Source organism: Bos javanicus, chromosome 6 (assembly GCF_032452875.1).
Source record: "Bos javanicus breed banteng chromosome 6, ARS-OSU_banteng_1.0, whole genome shotgun sequence".
NCBI lineage: Eukaryota > Metazoa > Chordata > Mammalia > Artiodactyla > Bovidae > Bos > Bos javanicus.
The window spans coordinates 36,910,242-36,926,366 of NC_083873.1; the positions used below are offsets into that span (position 1 = coordinate 36,910,242).

General features: G+C 42.3%; 1 protein-coding gene across 1 annotated transcript in view; it reads right to left on the reverse strand.

Annotated features, from left to right (window-relative positions):
• The window catches only part of PKD2 (polycystin 2, transient receptor potential cation channel), a 58,694-nt gene that overhangs the window by 19,744 nt on the left and 22,825 nt on the right, over positions 1-16,125 (reverse strand). The window contains exons 3-6 of the mRNA XM_061419715.1: positions 9,434-9,567; positions 7,520-7,770; positions 3,187-3,411; positions 8-236 (exon numbers count right to left, since the gene is read on the reverse strand). Of these exons, the coding sequence (XP_061275699.1) occupies positions 8-236; positions 3,187-3,411; positions 7,520-7,770; positions 9,434-9,567 (839 nt within the window). The remainder of the gene's footprint in view (positions 1-7; positions 237-3,186; positions 3,412-7,519; positions 7,771-9,433; positions 9,568-16,125) is intronic.

The window sequence follows — 16,125 nt, forward strand, 5'->3', positions numbered from 1 at the left end:
AACCTACCACAATGATCACAACATCCAGACAATTCCAGAAACTCCTGAAATAGTGTAGCTTGTGAATGCGAATTTCCAATATCTCTTCCACCACATAGTAAAGGATAAATAAACAAAAGATAATCTCACAGGCTGCCAGGAAGAAATCAAAAGTTGTAACATAGCGGATCAGCTTTACAGGCTGAACTTGCCAAGATGGGATCACACCTCCTGTTGCTGGGAATTCGATCAGTAACCTGCATTGTAATAAGAACAATTAAAACAATAACATCAAAAACAACACATGGATGCAGTCAGGGAAGAATGTATGATGCAGTCATCTACTCTGTTCCTACACTAGAAGGTAATAAAACTGCAACCACAAGTCACCCCAATTGTGTGTGTGCGCTCAATCGTGTCTCTTTGCAACCCCATGGACTGTAGCCCGCCAGGCTCCTTTGTCCATGGGATTTTCCAGGCAAGAATACTGGTGTGGGTTGCCATTTCCTACTCCAAGGGATCTTCCCAACCCAGGGATCAAACCTGCAACTCTTACATCTCCTGCATAGGCAGGTGGGATCTTTATCACTAGCATCACCTGGGAAGCCCTAGCCATCCTAGTTTGGGATGACCACCACAAGTCACTCCAAACAAGTGACAAAATGTTCTTATCACAGCCAGTAACCCCCTCCTTGTAGAATTCCATGTCACAAGAAGAACAAATCTTGTCTTCCCAAATCCTCCCAAAGAGATTATTTCTCCTCAGTCTCCCATTTACTTTTCTGGTAGTCATACTACTCAGAATGCTGTGTAATTGTTTTTTAAATGCAGAAATTAATCAAACAAGCCTTTCTCAGACTTCTATTAAATGTAAGTCATTCAAATGGGCCATGAAGAACATAAGAAGTTTGTGTCATCATTCAAAACGCCTATGGCCCAGCTGAGAAGTAGGATGTCTGTTTTGTATACAGATAAAGAAAGGGACCGAGTTTCTCATTCATGCATTTGGTGAATCAGCATTGAATATTTGCTTAGGAAAACCTTTCTGCTACTGGAACTTCCCAGAACCTTATAGTGAATTGGTGCTTAGTAAATGTCTGATTGTCCGAAAGAGTAACATATGTTTTTACATTCACACTGAAGGCACTGGTCTTTAGTGCTTTATCATAATTGAAATGAAGATGCTTCTTGCCAAATTCACCTTTGCAGGTGTCACAGTGAGAAGGTTAAATGATTCACTTAATGGTATAATTTCCCTTTACGCTAGAAATAGACTCTCTAGATCCTTAACTTGAGGTATCCGCACACCCATGTTCCTTTGTTCCTTTCAGCATGTTCTATAATAACCAAGATATCAAAAAAAAAAAAAAGACCTTTTAAAAGACCTAAAGTCAGCTATTAGGCATAACTCTCTCTCCCACTACAGAATGGACAGGACAGGACCTCTAGAACCTGAGTATCTAAGGCTTAAGCATGAGCAACACTCAAGTACACGCAGGGACTACAGCAAATTAGAATTGGTCAAAGCAGTGTGAAACATTTTCCTTCCTTCATAGTATCAGTATCCTATTTCCTTCCTATTTGATGTGCTAGAGAGTAGGAGTGAGAACCACAAACCAGAGAGCAATACTGAAATGAAGAGCCTTGTGACAGCCTCAGTGTAAACTCGCAAGGGCAGGAAGTGGCCTCTGTGTGCTGAGTCATCTCTCTGCCCGTTCTGGTTCTGCATGGTCAACCCCTCCAGATACTGAGGCAACAATGAGGCAGAAAAATGAAGCAACTGCCTTGACAAGATTCACTCTTGAAGTGTGGGAAGGAAGTGAGACATATTCATTTATACCTTCCATATATATGTTACTTCCTTAAATGTCAATCAGAGTTGCTTGCTTGTGTTTATCCTCTTTCTGTTCTCACTAGAATCATTAGATGTTCAATAATAACTGCAGCAAATTTTAGTTCATTTCTAGTAATATCTATTACTTGATTTAATGTAAATCACAATGTGATTTAATGTGATAAAAGTTGTTAGATACAAAGACTGGGAAAATCCACTTGGCTATATAATGTAGAGTTTGAGTTTAGTCTCAAAAATAAAGCTACTACAACAATTTATCCTTATTATTTGGTGGGTAAACATATGTGCAGGGCTTCCCAGATGGTGCAGTGGTAAAGAATCTGCCTCCCAAGGCAGGAGACTCAAGAGATGTGGGTCAATCCCTGGGTTGGGAAGATCCCCTGAAGTAGGAAATGGCAACCTGCTCCAGTATTCTTGCCTGGAAAATTCCAAGGACAGAGGAGCCTGGTGGGGTCACAAGAGTTGGACACGACTGAGCGATCGAGCACACAACACGGACAGCACAAACATATGTGCAAGTAATTCACGCTGGCAGTGTTTGGATGTTGCACCATGTTCACAAGGAGGATTAAAGTGGGTGGATGCTGAATCTCCAGAGTTCTGCTTTTTTATAGCACACTGCCCTCTAACGTGCTATTTGTTTCTTTGGTTTATTGTTTATCATTTATTATCTCCTCCTGATTGAATGTGAGCTCTACAAGGACAGGGAAATTTATTCTGTTCACTGATGCATGCCAAAAGATTTGAACAGTGCCTGGCGTATACTAAGTGTCTAATAAAGGTTTGTTGAATGAATGGATGAATGAGAGGCCCAAACAAGCCAGTGAGATCTTCTGTTAGTTTCCTCACTATTAGCAGAGTGGTCACGATGGCGACGTTACAGAATCGGTAGAAGGAACTTTATGTGTCTTTGGTAAATCTTTTTAAGTGTGAGCAGATACCTAGGTATCCTGCTCAACCCAGGCACAGCCCCTGACTACTGTGCTTGTGTTCTGGTAGCGGGGCATCGTATGAGACTGAGAAACTCAGGAAAGTGAGACAAGCTTTGATGCCAGGGCTCCTTGGTAACAGAGCATTTTCATAATGGGAAAGGATAAATGCTAGCAAAACACAGTGCTTTATCTGAGAAAGTTCCAGCTTTGGGATAAACTTGGACCAGACTTAAGGTTCTTCCTAACTTGCAATATTCAGGGAACCTAACTCCTTTCCCCTAAATATCCCCATCCCAATAAGCTTTTGGTTTTCATCCTCATGCAGACAACTGCAGGCAATGGTTTTCCGGCTTAAAATCCAGACTAGGATGTTTTTACAAATACACAGAACCGGAAGGAATGAGTGCTCTTCATACACACCTGATCACGCAGAACAGGTTAATGTTGGCGTTGTACACTGAAAAGTCAATAAAAATTGCCCTGGTTCCTCGGTCCAGCCAGACATTTTTCTTGAGGTTAGCAACCTGAGCGACTGTTTCCTCTCTCGTTCTTGACAAATCCAGGTAATAACCAGCTCCACTATAAGTTGCAATCATTCCCCAGTGGCTACTCCCATTCAAGTCTTTTTCACTTGTGTAGACCCAACTAATTAAAAAACAAAACAAACAGGTAAAATCAATGGAACACTTGGAGCAATTACAGAGACAACTGGTTCCTGATAAGATAGAATAGGTACTGATAAAAAATAAATGCAAGTCTCATCAAGCTGGGTAATGTGCTTTCCACAGTGCTTTGCATTTTCTTACATAATTCTCAAACAGCTATTATCCCCCTTCTAGGAATAAGGGCCCTGAGGCTTAGTGAGGTCAGCTCTGTCTCAAATCTTTTTACAGTAAAGTCAGAAACCTACCCCAGAAGTGTCTGTATTCAGAGGTCTATTCTATTAGTCCTTAGCTGATATGGTTGCCTTCCCAGGGTAACTTTGGGACTAGATGACTTGAGGCCTCCCAAAAATTCCAGCCAAAACAGGTACAAATTCATCAAGTGCCACTGGCAGCAACTGAACTAAGGGAGACTCCACAGAGCATCGGGAATTTAATCCACAGACATTTATAGAGGCTCTTGGGAAGCAGATGATCCTTTGGCATTAATGAGGATAGAACGATGAACCAAGATCCTTTCTCTCCGAAATTTATAAGCTGTAATTAAACCATGAAGATACAAGGTAGCAGATAATAAGAACCAAAGAAGAAGCACAGAGAGATTGCTTCTGAGGGAAGCTAGTCTTTGAAGCTTCAGTGATGAAGAGAAATGTGAATCAGAGAAGGATTTGGGAAGAAAACATGTTGAACATAGGCTGTGGAAGGTAAGCAGGATTCAGACTTACACAGGGAGATGGGGATGGTATTTTTAAGCCCGAGCCTTGCAGAGCCAAGGAAGTACAAGGTATCTGCCAGTAGTTTGGTTTGGCTCCCATATGATGAAGAAGAGAAGGCTGAAAGATAGACTGTGGTCAGGCAGTGAGGGGCAGGCCTCACAGGGTCACCGAAGTGAAGGTTTCTGGGAGGCATAGAACAGGGTTACTCTGGTGGCTGTGGACAAGCCTGACGTGGTGAGGAACAGAAAATTCACAGGCAGAAAAGAGTCAACATAGCGGGTCTTAGACCACCGTTTCTTAAAAAGCCCTGCTTGCAAGGTTGGTCCTCAGTTGCTATATGGAATTTAGGTGGTAAATAGCTCCCTACACTGATAAAACACTTTCTCTGGCCAGAAACAGTGGCTTGAGGTACCTAGGCTTCTATACAAACAAGGTGGCTTATTCTGCATGTCTGCTTTGCTTCTGGGAGTCTGGGATTTGAGGATATGCCAGGCAGAGCCTGCGTATGTGACCAGCACCCAGTAAAACAGGGCAGGCACCAAGTGTCTGATGAGCATCTTGAACAGACAACGTTTCCTATGAGTTGTCAGTGTGTTACTGGAGGAAGGAAGCATGTCCCCGCAACTCCGCTGGGAGAGGACCTTTGCAAACTGCACCTGGTTTCCTCCAGACCCTGCCCCACGTGCCTGTCCCTTTCTCTGCTTTTGCATATACCCTTTCATTGCAATAAACCGTAGCTGTGAGTATATGCTGAATCTAGGGAGCTCTTCGAGCAACTTGTTGAACCTGGGGGTGGTCCCGCGGACCCCAACACAGCTGAGTCAGCTGTCCCTACAAGAATCAAGAGGCGACGAGGCCTGAACTAGAGCAGTGAGATGGGAAGGAAAAGGGAGAACTGACACGGCCATGGCAGTGACTGTCAACAGAACCTGGCACTGATTTGGAAGTTGGGGCAAGTGAGAGGAGACCTCTGAAAAATGCCTTGAGTCTCTTTTTGGGCAATTCAAAGATGGTGGTGCCGTGTACAGGAGGGAGTTCAGATCCAACAAGAAAGTGATGAGTTCAGTTTGGGGCATTTTGAATGACGGGAGCTACAGGTAGCATGCAGACTCATCCTCTATCACTCTAATGTTAGCAGTGACAGAACATTGCTTCTTCACTCCAGCCAGCACCAAGGGCATTTCTAGAAAAGGGAGAATTCACTGGGAACATGCCTGGCACATGTTAACACTCAGTATATTTGTTGAAGAAACAGTGAATCATCAAACAGAGAAGAGAATGGGAGCCATCTGAATACCAAAGGAGAGAGTATAAAGAAAGAAAAGATAGAGATCTGAATATAGAACCTGGAAATAAGAGAGAGGAAGGGAGTTGTAGAATTAAGAGGAACTCTATTTCACTATCACTCACCAAAGTCAAAAGAACAAGCAACCAACAAGACCGTATCCTGCAGAGGGGTTGATGAGGATTAGGCTGGCAATGGATCAGTGGACTGGCAAATAGAACAAGCCCAGTAGTAGCTTCCGAGAGAGATGGCAAAAGCAAAGGCTTAAGCGTTAAGGTGTGAATCAATGGTAACGAAAAGGAAGAAGCAGTGAAGACTCTTCTTTCAAGAAGTATGGTGATGAAGGGAAGGCGAAATGGGAATAACTCAGATTCTGGCAGGATCAGGGATGGTTTAGAAATACACACAGGAAGGACCCCTTCATAGCCAACCCTGCATGGAAAATCACTAATTCATTGTGTATCCAACATGTATTTACTGAACATTTTGGATGTTCTTGGTACTGTTCAAAGCTTTGGAAATATACTGGTTGAACAAAACAGAGTTCCTGCCATCAAGAAGCTTGAATTCTGACAGGAAGCTTAGGGCAACAGCAACCACCAGAGTAACATAATTAATATGGAAGAAGCAATGTGGTATCACAGAAGAAACGCTTTGGAGTCAAGCTGGTTAAATCCTAGCATGGTTCCATTTACTAGCGGAAATGCTTTGGATAAGTGAGCCTCCATCTTTTCGTCTATAAAGGGGAACTGACACCTATTTCAAAGTTGTTCTGTGAAAAGTAGAGGAGATAATGCATGAATTCACTTTTTAAATAACACCTGGCACGGAGTAGAGGCTGCATACATCTCTCTTATCAAGACATGAAATAAAATATGAGATAAGAAAAAAAAATAAATAAAAATATGAGATAAGGAGCCACAGTTTAAACATATGCTTATACTTTGCAAGAACTAGAAAACGGAGCATTAGAGAACAAAATCATTTTTCACAACCTGGAAAAATTGTGTTTTGAGGATTCAGTCCCTTTACTCTAAATCTGATGTGTAGTAAGTTTGTTTCCTACAGGCCGAGGCATTAAAGAGGGTGTGCACTGGATGAATGACAAGGAACCTGGTTACAGAAAAGGTGTTTGCCCTCAAGTGTGTCAACTAATATGGATTCTGGGATCTTAGTTCCCAACAAAGGGATCTAGAGAAACCCAAAAAGAGTTTAATAAAGCTTAGAAGAAAATTCTACCCATAGTGACTTACCCAGGGCCCATGACCCAAGAGATCCACCTTGGGACAGCCTGAGAGCTCTTCTCACTTTTTATAATAATTCTAGAAATAATGACTGCCCTCCCTTGATACACAAGATGTTTTAAGTATGGTTATCAAAGAACACTAAAAAATCCCTGCAAATAAACACAATGTAGATATGTACTCAAAATCATAAACACACATTTGAGGACAGGTTTTAAACCAGACAGAAAAACTGCCTCAAAAACTTATCATACACTTAAAATAATTGTACTTGGAACACAAATTTATTTCTAACAGCTAATAAAAAAGAATTTCTGTATCAAAAGAAATTTTTTTTTTTGCCTTTGTCAAAATAAGATTTTATTTTAAAGTCATCTGAAAAACACTGAATAAGGAGAGAGATCTCAGACTCAATGGAGGAAGATTCCAAGTTCACACTCTTCCCTGCCCCCAGCAGGGGTCTTTTGTTGTATCAGAGAGGTGCTTTCTTTGCTAATTCCTATTTTTAGCTTCCTGGGGAAGAGATCTTTTCCCTTCCTAGAAACAACCTAGTGAACCATGGCACTGGATCTATAAACACATGATCCAGGCATCTTAAAAGAAACCTCTGAAGGCCCAGGTAGCTTTGTGCCTGTGGGGATGGGGTCAATAATTAAGCCTTTTGAAAAATATATATGTGGAAGCTGAAGCATGTTAAAAGTAGAGAAAACTTGAGAAGCCAAAGTTTGGCCGCAGCCTTAAATATAAGCATTAAAGGCAAATTCTCCTTGGTGAAGGGGTCAGAAAATGACGGAATGAATGTCCATGAGAAGCCAGGGCCCAGGTCCACAAGCCACAGATACTTACGCTGTTCCATTTCTAGGACCGAACGGAGCCCGGTCTTCACTGCTGACGGAGTACACATCATAGCACTCTTTAATCTCATCTCTCAAGTCCAGGGGGATGGAACAGGATCCATTTCTGACTCTGAGTTGCCGTATACGTGGTACCCCTAACAGGAGGTTCTCATAGTAGATGAAGCTTCGGTTGTCGGCTTCCGTTCTGTTGCTGGGCTGCGTCTTCCAGTAGAGCCCATCCAACAAGGCGCCTTCTGTGAACTGAAAGCAAAGGCAACATTTTTGAAAAGCTCCAAGCTCAGAGGCGGCCTTGTTTCTTCCTGGAATGCTTGTGTGACCCACAGTTTGACACCTCTGTGAACAGGGCAGAGTGACAAGGGTGGGCTTTGCTGTCAGAGGAACTGGACCTTGCTCCACTCATGGTCCACCATTTAATATATAGCTGCGAGGACTTGAGTGTCTGTAATATCTATCTTTTTTTTAATTTTATTTTTTGGCCACATCACGTGGCATGTGGGATCTTAGTTCCTCAACCAGGGATCGGACTTGCACACCCTGCAGTGGAGTCCCAACCACTGGACTACCAGGGAAGTCCCTGTAATATCTGTCTTTTGTGTGGTTGCTATACCTGGCACAAAGTGGGCACTTCATAAATAGTAACTTGGATTTTTTTTACCCTAGTTCTAAAGGCTGGGGGTGGGGGGGTGGTGGTGTCATTTGCATAAATCTATAACCATGATCAATTTCACTTTCCCTTATTAAAATAGCATCCCACATAGTAATCATGGTTCATTATCATTGCAGAGATAAAAGACTATCGCTTTGATTACCAGTCTGCTATCTGGTGGATCTTTACGTTGTCTGGAGTTTTCCGTCATATTGTGAACCCTCTAGCCCCCACCCCCTCTTCCTCCTCTCTGTTTTTAGAGTTTGCACTCATCATCACAGAACTGTGTATATGTGAGACATCTTAGTTTGCCTCTAGGGATGACAAACTCACTTTTGTCACACTGAGTTATTTCCCAGTGTCTTATCTTTATCAGAGGGTCAACTGAGATGAAATGCTTTGCTTTATTGAAATGGGGAAGATTTATATATGTGGTTTTTGATTCCAAGAATTTTTAGGCATTATTTAGTGTACTCTGGTTCTTGTGATCCACTTCCTCTATCTTTAAATCAACAGCTGTGACGCCAGAGTATAAGAAGAATGTTAGAAAGTATTTCCCCAGGAGGAAACAAGCATTTTCTCTCCAAATTCCCTTCCCATATTCTTAGATTCTGGATATAACTTCGATATCAGTTTAATATTTTTCCTATGATATCACTTATTGCTTATCCTCTAATGTTAATGTTGGAATTTGTGACAATTTGGGGAGGGGCTGGGTTGAATTTTACATTAGAGATCTTTGAAAGAATACGCCTGCCTTGTACTAAGCACATGAATCCCTATTCTGGGGTACAAGCCACCATCAACAAAAGAGACAAAAACAGAAGTAAAACAGACAAAACAATCAAATTCTGCCCTCATGGGCCTTATATCCTAGGAGATACTCAACAGATATTTAGTGCATCATGAATGACTGAATGAATGACAACCTAGGAAGAGGAAGTCTCTGTCACACCAGAGAGAAGTCCATTCTTCTTACTTCTTAGCCACATGTAAGCACTCTGCATGTCAGTTTCTTCATTTACAATCTGGGACATGATTTTTGTACTTACCTTATTCAGTTACAATGGGGGTTAAATAAGGTAAGGTATGAGATAAGGTACATGCAAGGTTCACAACAGGAGTGCTAACAACTCACCATAACTTACAGCATCTCACCCAGTGTTAAGTGCACAGCAAGATCTGTAGACACTACTGAATTGAATTTATGAAGCCAAATGAACAATTTTCAATGATAAAGAGGTCATTTGCAAATACCTTCCAGAAGTCTTCCATTGAAGAAAGAGTTTTAAAGTTAGTTTTCTCCATTTTGGACACTGGGGTGTCCAGGAAGAGTTGTGACATGATCCGGGTGTAGTAGTACACACTGGAGCTCATCATCCCATAGGTCACTGGAAGACAGAACAGGCCAAATGAAGTGTGCAAAGGACCCGGCACACTCGCTCACACCATCTCAGTAGACACGCAGACAGCCATCCTGCCTTCCTTCCCTCTATCATTCTTCCAGGGTTCCTCCCCAGTTCTCTGGCTTATAAAAGAAATAAATTAACATTGGCTCATGTGAAACAGAATTGGCTTACTACTGAATATCAGATTAAGATCAGGCGTCTCTGATCCTGATGCTTGGGACTTCCAATGTGCCCTTCAACTTCACTTCCCACCACCTCCCGCAACACTATCCACACCAGTGAGTCTGATGCCCCCAGCAGAGGCCACCTGGGGCTTCTCATCCACCTGCTGTGGGCTGCTGCTCACTCTCTCCACAATAGGATGGGCAGGCCAATCTCACTTTATTCTCAGATCAATTCTCATTCTTCTCTGTGCCTCACAGCTGACGCCTACAGACCGCACCACTGGGCTCCCCTGCATTCAGTCAATAGGAGGCAGGACAGGAGATCTGGGGGCCCAGGAGTTGGGTTTCCCCCTCTGCCCTCTCCCTCACTACCTGGATGCCATTTGGCAGGACCCTCTAACTGTGGCCACAGCTGCTGGGGGCATCTCTTTTCCAGTCAGACTGGCCTCACGCCATGCCCTTCCCTCTCCTGTCCCTTCAGGCCTGGAGGTGGGAATCCTTCCCAGCACCTCGTGTCCCCTTGCTGACTCTTGTAACCTTGCCACACCTCTGTAAACAGCCCCTCTGTTAAACTTTAATTACCACTTGCAACTCCCAACTCTTTCCTTCTGGGATGCTGACTAACACAGACACATCTGCCTCCTACCCACCCACCAGATCTTGTATTCCAAGTCGCTTCAGTCGTGTCCAACTCCGTGCGACCCCATGGACTGCAGCCTACCAGGCTTCTCTGTCCATGGGATTCTCCAGGCAAGAACACTGGAGTGGGTTGCTATTTCCTTCTCCAAGATCTTGTATGGCACACTCTAAACTCAAGCCACAGCTCTGCCGTGGAGACTTGTCAATCTTACCAGCCCATTCTGAATGGTCTTGGAGAAAGGAGAGGAGATCATAGTCTGAGTAGGTCACAGGAGATTAGGATTTGAATCTGATCTATACAAATCAGGTCTGTGACCTGTACAAGTTGCTTGTAACCTGTACAAGAGGCTTAAATTTTCTAAGCCTCAGTTTCCTCTTCTATAAGATGGAGATAATGAGTTATCTCATGGGAGTTTTTGGTACTTAAAAAAAAAATTACTAAAATTTATCCAGTATAATGGTTGACACTTAAGAGTCTAGTAATGGTGACTCTTCCTCCCTAACCAAACCGCTACAACAAATCTATTAAAAATCTCAACACTTTAATGAGTGGTGTCTTGTGCTGAACTCTAATGACTACAGGTATAATACCTAAGCATGCCTATATACTTCAAGAAGGAAATACTTCTTATGTTTCTTTTGATCACAGAGGTTTTATATATCTTTTGACCACAGTTCTCAACACTCAGGAAGTGGTGAATACTTAGTTGATTCTGTAATAATCTTCAGGACAGCATAAAATGCATTTTAAAACCTCATAGTAAGTGATTTGGGGTTTAAATGGTATTTAGTAAAATCTTTCCCTCACCTAGTCCCCTTTCCCACCCAAGTATACTAGAGAATTAAAAGAGGAGTGGACAATAGTGACCCAAACATGAACGAGTCTGCAAGTCCAACTCAAGCAGTCAGTGGAGCAATGAATACAGGCAACCACATTGCTCGTGTGCTATATCAAGAAGGGTAGGGACATCTTCCAGTCCCTCCCCTTAGTCTCCCTCCATGTCATCCTATGACCCACTAATTAAGACAAGAATACTCCTCTTTCAGTGTTACATGGCTTGCCACCTCTTAAAACCACATTGGACCAGTTACAGGTTTGGACTTTTAATCCACTCACATTGATGGCACAAGATGTTGTACATGAAGAGGAGCAACATGTGATCTCTGTCCTCAAGAAGAGGAGCTCATGGTGTCCCCAAGGGGCGTGCTGCCTACCAGTCCCCACACAGGGGTGAACAAAGTACAACGTACTCTACAAAGGCCTTCAGATCCAAAGCAGATACCACACTCGAGAGGAGGTGTGGAGACTCCCCAAAGTCAACTAAACAATTATTAAACTGACTTTTTTTCAGTTAACTTGAAATCACAATTTGCTTTGGATTGGTTGGTTAATGTGGATCATGCTTAAATTTTTTACCTGTGGGTTTTTGGTTGTTGAAAAAGAATTATAACAAACTATTTAAATGCTTTTATTTATAAATATCATATATATATATATATATGATGTATATATATATACACACATATATGGATATGTATATATTTAGCCATTGATTTTTTAATGTATCTCCTTTACTGGCCTCTATTTTTAATAGACTGCTTTTGAAATTCTCAGGACCTGTATGGACTCTAATAGCTTCACTAAAGGGAAGTGATACAGCCTCTTGGCTACACAGCGCCACCTGCTGGACATCCAGAGGCACAAGGCCACCTAGCATTGAAGGGGATGATGATTCTAACATATTCAATCCGCAAATAGGAACTCAGCCCCTCCCTTGTGCCAGGCAGTGGGCTGGTCCAAGGGATATCTTCAAGTGACAACTCCACACACTCCAGGGGTCAGCTTCACAAGTCTACCTCAATTCAGTTCAGTTCAGTAGCTCAGTCGTGTCCGACTCTTTGCGACCCCATGAATCGCAGCACGCCAGGCCTTCCTGTCCATCACCAACTCCCAGAGTTTACTCAAACTCACATCCATGGAGTCGGTGATACCATCCAGCCATCTCATCCGCTGTCGTCCCCTTCTCCTCCTGCCCCCAATCCCTCCCAGCAACAGGGTCTTTTCCAACGAGTCAACTCTTCCCATGAGGTGGCCAAAGTATTGGGAGTTTCAGCTTTAGCATCAGTCCTTCCAATGAACACCCAGGACTGATCTCCTTTAGGATGGACTGGTTGGATCTCCTCGCAGTCCAAGGGACTCTCAAGAGTCTTCTCGAACACCACAGTTCAAAAGCATCAATTTTTCGGCGCTCAGCTTTCTTTATAGTCCAACTCTCACATCCATACATGACCACTAGTCTACCTAGGCTGTGGCTAAAGGACATTTAGGATTTGGAGTTAGAATGATTTGGGTTTGACTTTCAGATTTGCTTCACCCTTAAGTCAGCCTCTATGTTCTTAATTGTGGGTTTCAGTATCTTGGGATCTTGGACAAGTATTAAACTTTACTGAGCTTGAGTTTTATTATCTAGAAATTAGGAATAGTAACACCTACGGCTTTTTGTGTAGTCTACCTGGAATAATGCATGTTAACACACATTTTGCATACTGTTAAATATAACAGAAATGTAAGACTGTTACATCATTTCTCCTTTCAGTCTCTGATAGGGAAAGCCCACTTGGAAGGTAACATATGCTCTTTAAGTGAACTGAATTGTAAAGAAAAAAAGTTATAGCATGAAACAACCATAAATGAAGCTCAGAAAAGAAAGAAAAATATTTTAAAATATAAGGTAAAGAACACATATATACTCCGTGTGCATGCATCTTTTCTGCCATTTAGTCCTTAACTCTCAATTTTCTAAGAAATAAGCCAGAATAAAAAATACTATCACAGTATCACCAAATAATCAGCATGTAAACTGAAGCTCTCTTAAAACCTGGCTGCATTTCAAAATAGGTTATAAATACCATTTTATTCTTAATATGGTTGAAACAATATTGGCTCAAATACTAAAAACTATATAAAGGGGATTGTAATGTATAAACTCCAAATCAGTAGAATAAAAAGCAAAGAGAAAATTTCCAGTGTAACAACAGCAACAAGAAAAGAAAATGAAAAGTAACAGGAAAGCATAAAAAGAGAGAAAGAAACAAGATGGGAGAAATATTGGACAAAAACATGAAATGTGAAGAGGTTAAATTTACTAGATGACAAAGTCTTAAATATGAATTAAAAATTTTAAATATATTTTAGAATTTTTATCAGACCCATTCAAAATGAATTAAAAAGTTAAGGAGTGAGAAAATATATATTAAATATACAAAAGGTGTGAAATGGTACAATAATCTGATACGGAGATTATAAGGTGAGTATTAAGTTAAAGTGAAAGATTATTTTATGTTGATAATTGATACTTTCGACAATAATTTAACTATAGTGAACTTTTATGCACTGAATAACAATATCAATATACATAAGATACAATATCAAGATACATAGAAGGGAATTACCAAAACCACAATAGTAGTTGGAAACTTAAATTTATCTCTCTCAAACTTTGACAGAGAAAAAAAGATAAAAGTGATCAAGGGATAGTAGGGGTTTTAATAGAATAGATGACCTAATGTATGGGCTTCCCTGGAGCTCAGACAGTAAAGAATCCGCCTGCAATGTTGGAGACCTGGGTTTGGTCCCTGGGTTGGGCAGATCCCCTGGAAAAGGGAATGACTACCCACTCCAGTATAGTTGCCTGAAGAATTCCTAATGTATATATATATCACACTTAATACTGCGTCAAAGGAGATCACTCACGTTCTTTTTTGAATCTCCATGGAACATTTAAGAATATTCTAGGCCACAAAGAAAACACCTGCAAATCCTTGAAATTAAAGATCAACCAGGCAGGTGTCCTTATAAGGAGATGGACATGTGAACAAAGAAGGACCCAGGGAGAAGGCCTGTGAAGACGGAGAATTAGCATAATACAGATATACACCAAGAATAGCAGAGTCTGCAGGCAAACCACCATAAGTGAGGAAAGGGCAAGGAAAACTCCCTGAAGGTTTCACAGGAAGCCTGGTTCTGCAGGCACCTTGATTTCAGGCTTCTATCCTCCAGAGTATTTTTGTTGTTTAAAGCCAAAAAACCCAAAGCAAACAAAAACCTCTAAACAACCCCCATCAAAGAGACCTCCCCAAACCAACCAAACAATAGTTTTTAACCAGAATTGTGGAAATATGTTCTTAAAGGATGAACAAAGATAGAGATAAAAGCCAACCATGTAGAAATTAAAATGTTTTCTCTTAATAATTCTTGGGCCAGCCTAAGAGGAAATAAAAAATGGTCACACAAATATAAATATACCAGATGTAATGTATATGTGCCTTACTCTCAGTATTCCAGATCATCTACCACAGAGGGAGTAACGCCATCATGATTAACAGGAAATGTGACTTCTCTGCTGGCTCTGGTTGTACCGTATCCTCACAGGGATGTGGCGGAAATTAAATAGCAACAGATATTTGAAGGGTCTCTACAAACTAAAAAGTGCTTACATATGCAGAGTACTACACAGAAATCAAAGAAAGTTTAGGCTTGCACAGTTTCAGTTGTCACATTAAGAAAAGCTCTGTATTACTGAAGGAAAGGGGCTTTTGCAGGTGGCACCAGTGGTAAAGAATCTGCCTGACGTAAGAAATGTGGGTTTGATCTCCGCATTGGGAAGATCCCCTAGAGTAGGACATGGTAACTTGCTCCAGTATTCTTGCCTGAAGAATCCCATGGACAAAGGAGCCTAGTGGGCTACAGTCCATTGGGGTTGCAAAGTGTCAGACACGACTGAAGCGACTTAGCAGGCAGTGAAGGAAAAGAAGTACTAATGAACATGAGAGAAAATGAAAATGGGCAAAGTCATCCACATTGAGTGGGAACATTGATGGGCCATTTCTGAGATGCACCTTCCCGCTGCCTTGCTGCTTCCTGGCACTGAGGGAGAGGTGTGTGAACTAGTCTGAGAATCCACCCTGAGGGGCACACGCTTTGGGGAGGGTTGATAAAGGCTTCTCCAGAGATCTGGCTCTCAAGCTGATCCTGAAGGATAAAGAGGAACTAAATGGACCAACAGGAAGGGGACAGCACAGTCCAAACCCTTTTGAGACTTGTAAAGTAGTTTGATGTGGTTAAAGTACCAGAGAAGCCCCCCCACCCCCTGCCCCCACATCCAAGGTCAGGAGCAGGCGCTGCACTTTGCTGGTTCAGCCATGAGGAGATACCCCATGTCCAAGGTCAGAAAAACCCCAGTAAGACCACAGGCACTGGAGTGGCTGTGAGGAGATACCCCATATCCAAGGGCAAAGGAGAAGCCCCAACAAGACGGTAGGAGGGGCGAATTCACGTTTAGAATCAAACCCTGTTCCCGCCAGAGCCGCTCAAAGGGCTCAAACAAACATTGTGTGCACCAGGCCCCACGGGCCCCACAGAGACTGAGACAGAACTAGGTTTGAGTGTCTCCTGTGGAGGTACAGGTCGGCAGTGGTCTGCCACAGGGACAGGGGCTCTGGGTGTCGGTATGGCATAAATCCTCTTGGAGGAGGCCGCCATCAACCCCAGTATAGAGCTGCCAGAACTTACACAGGACTGGGAAATAGACTCTTGGAAGGCACAACAGAATCTTGTGCACCAAGGACCCAGGAGAAGGGAATAGTGACCCCACAGGAGACTTGCCTGTGGCTGTCCTGGAGTCTCTGGCAAAGGCGTGGGTCAGTGGTGGCCTGCTGCAGGGTTGGGGGCACAGAT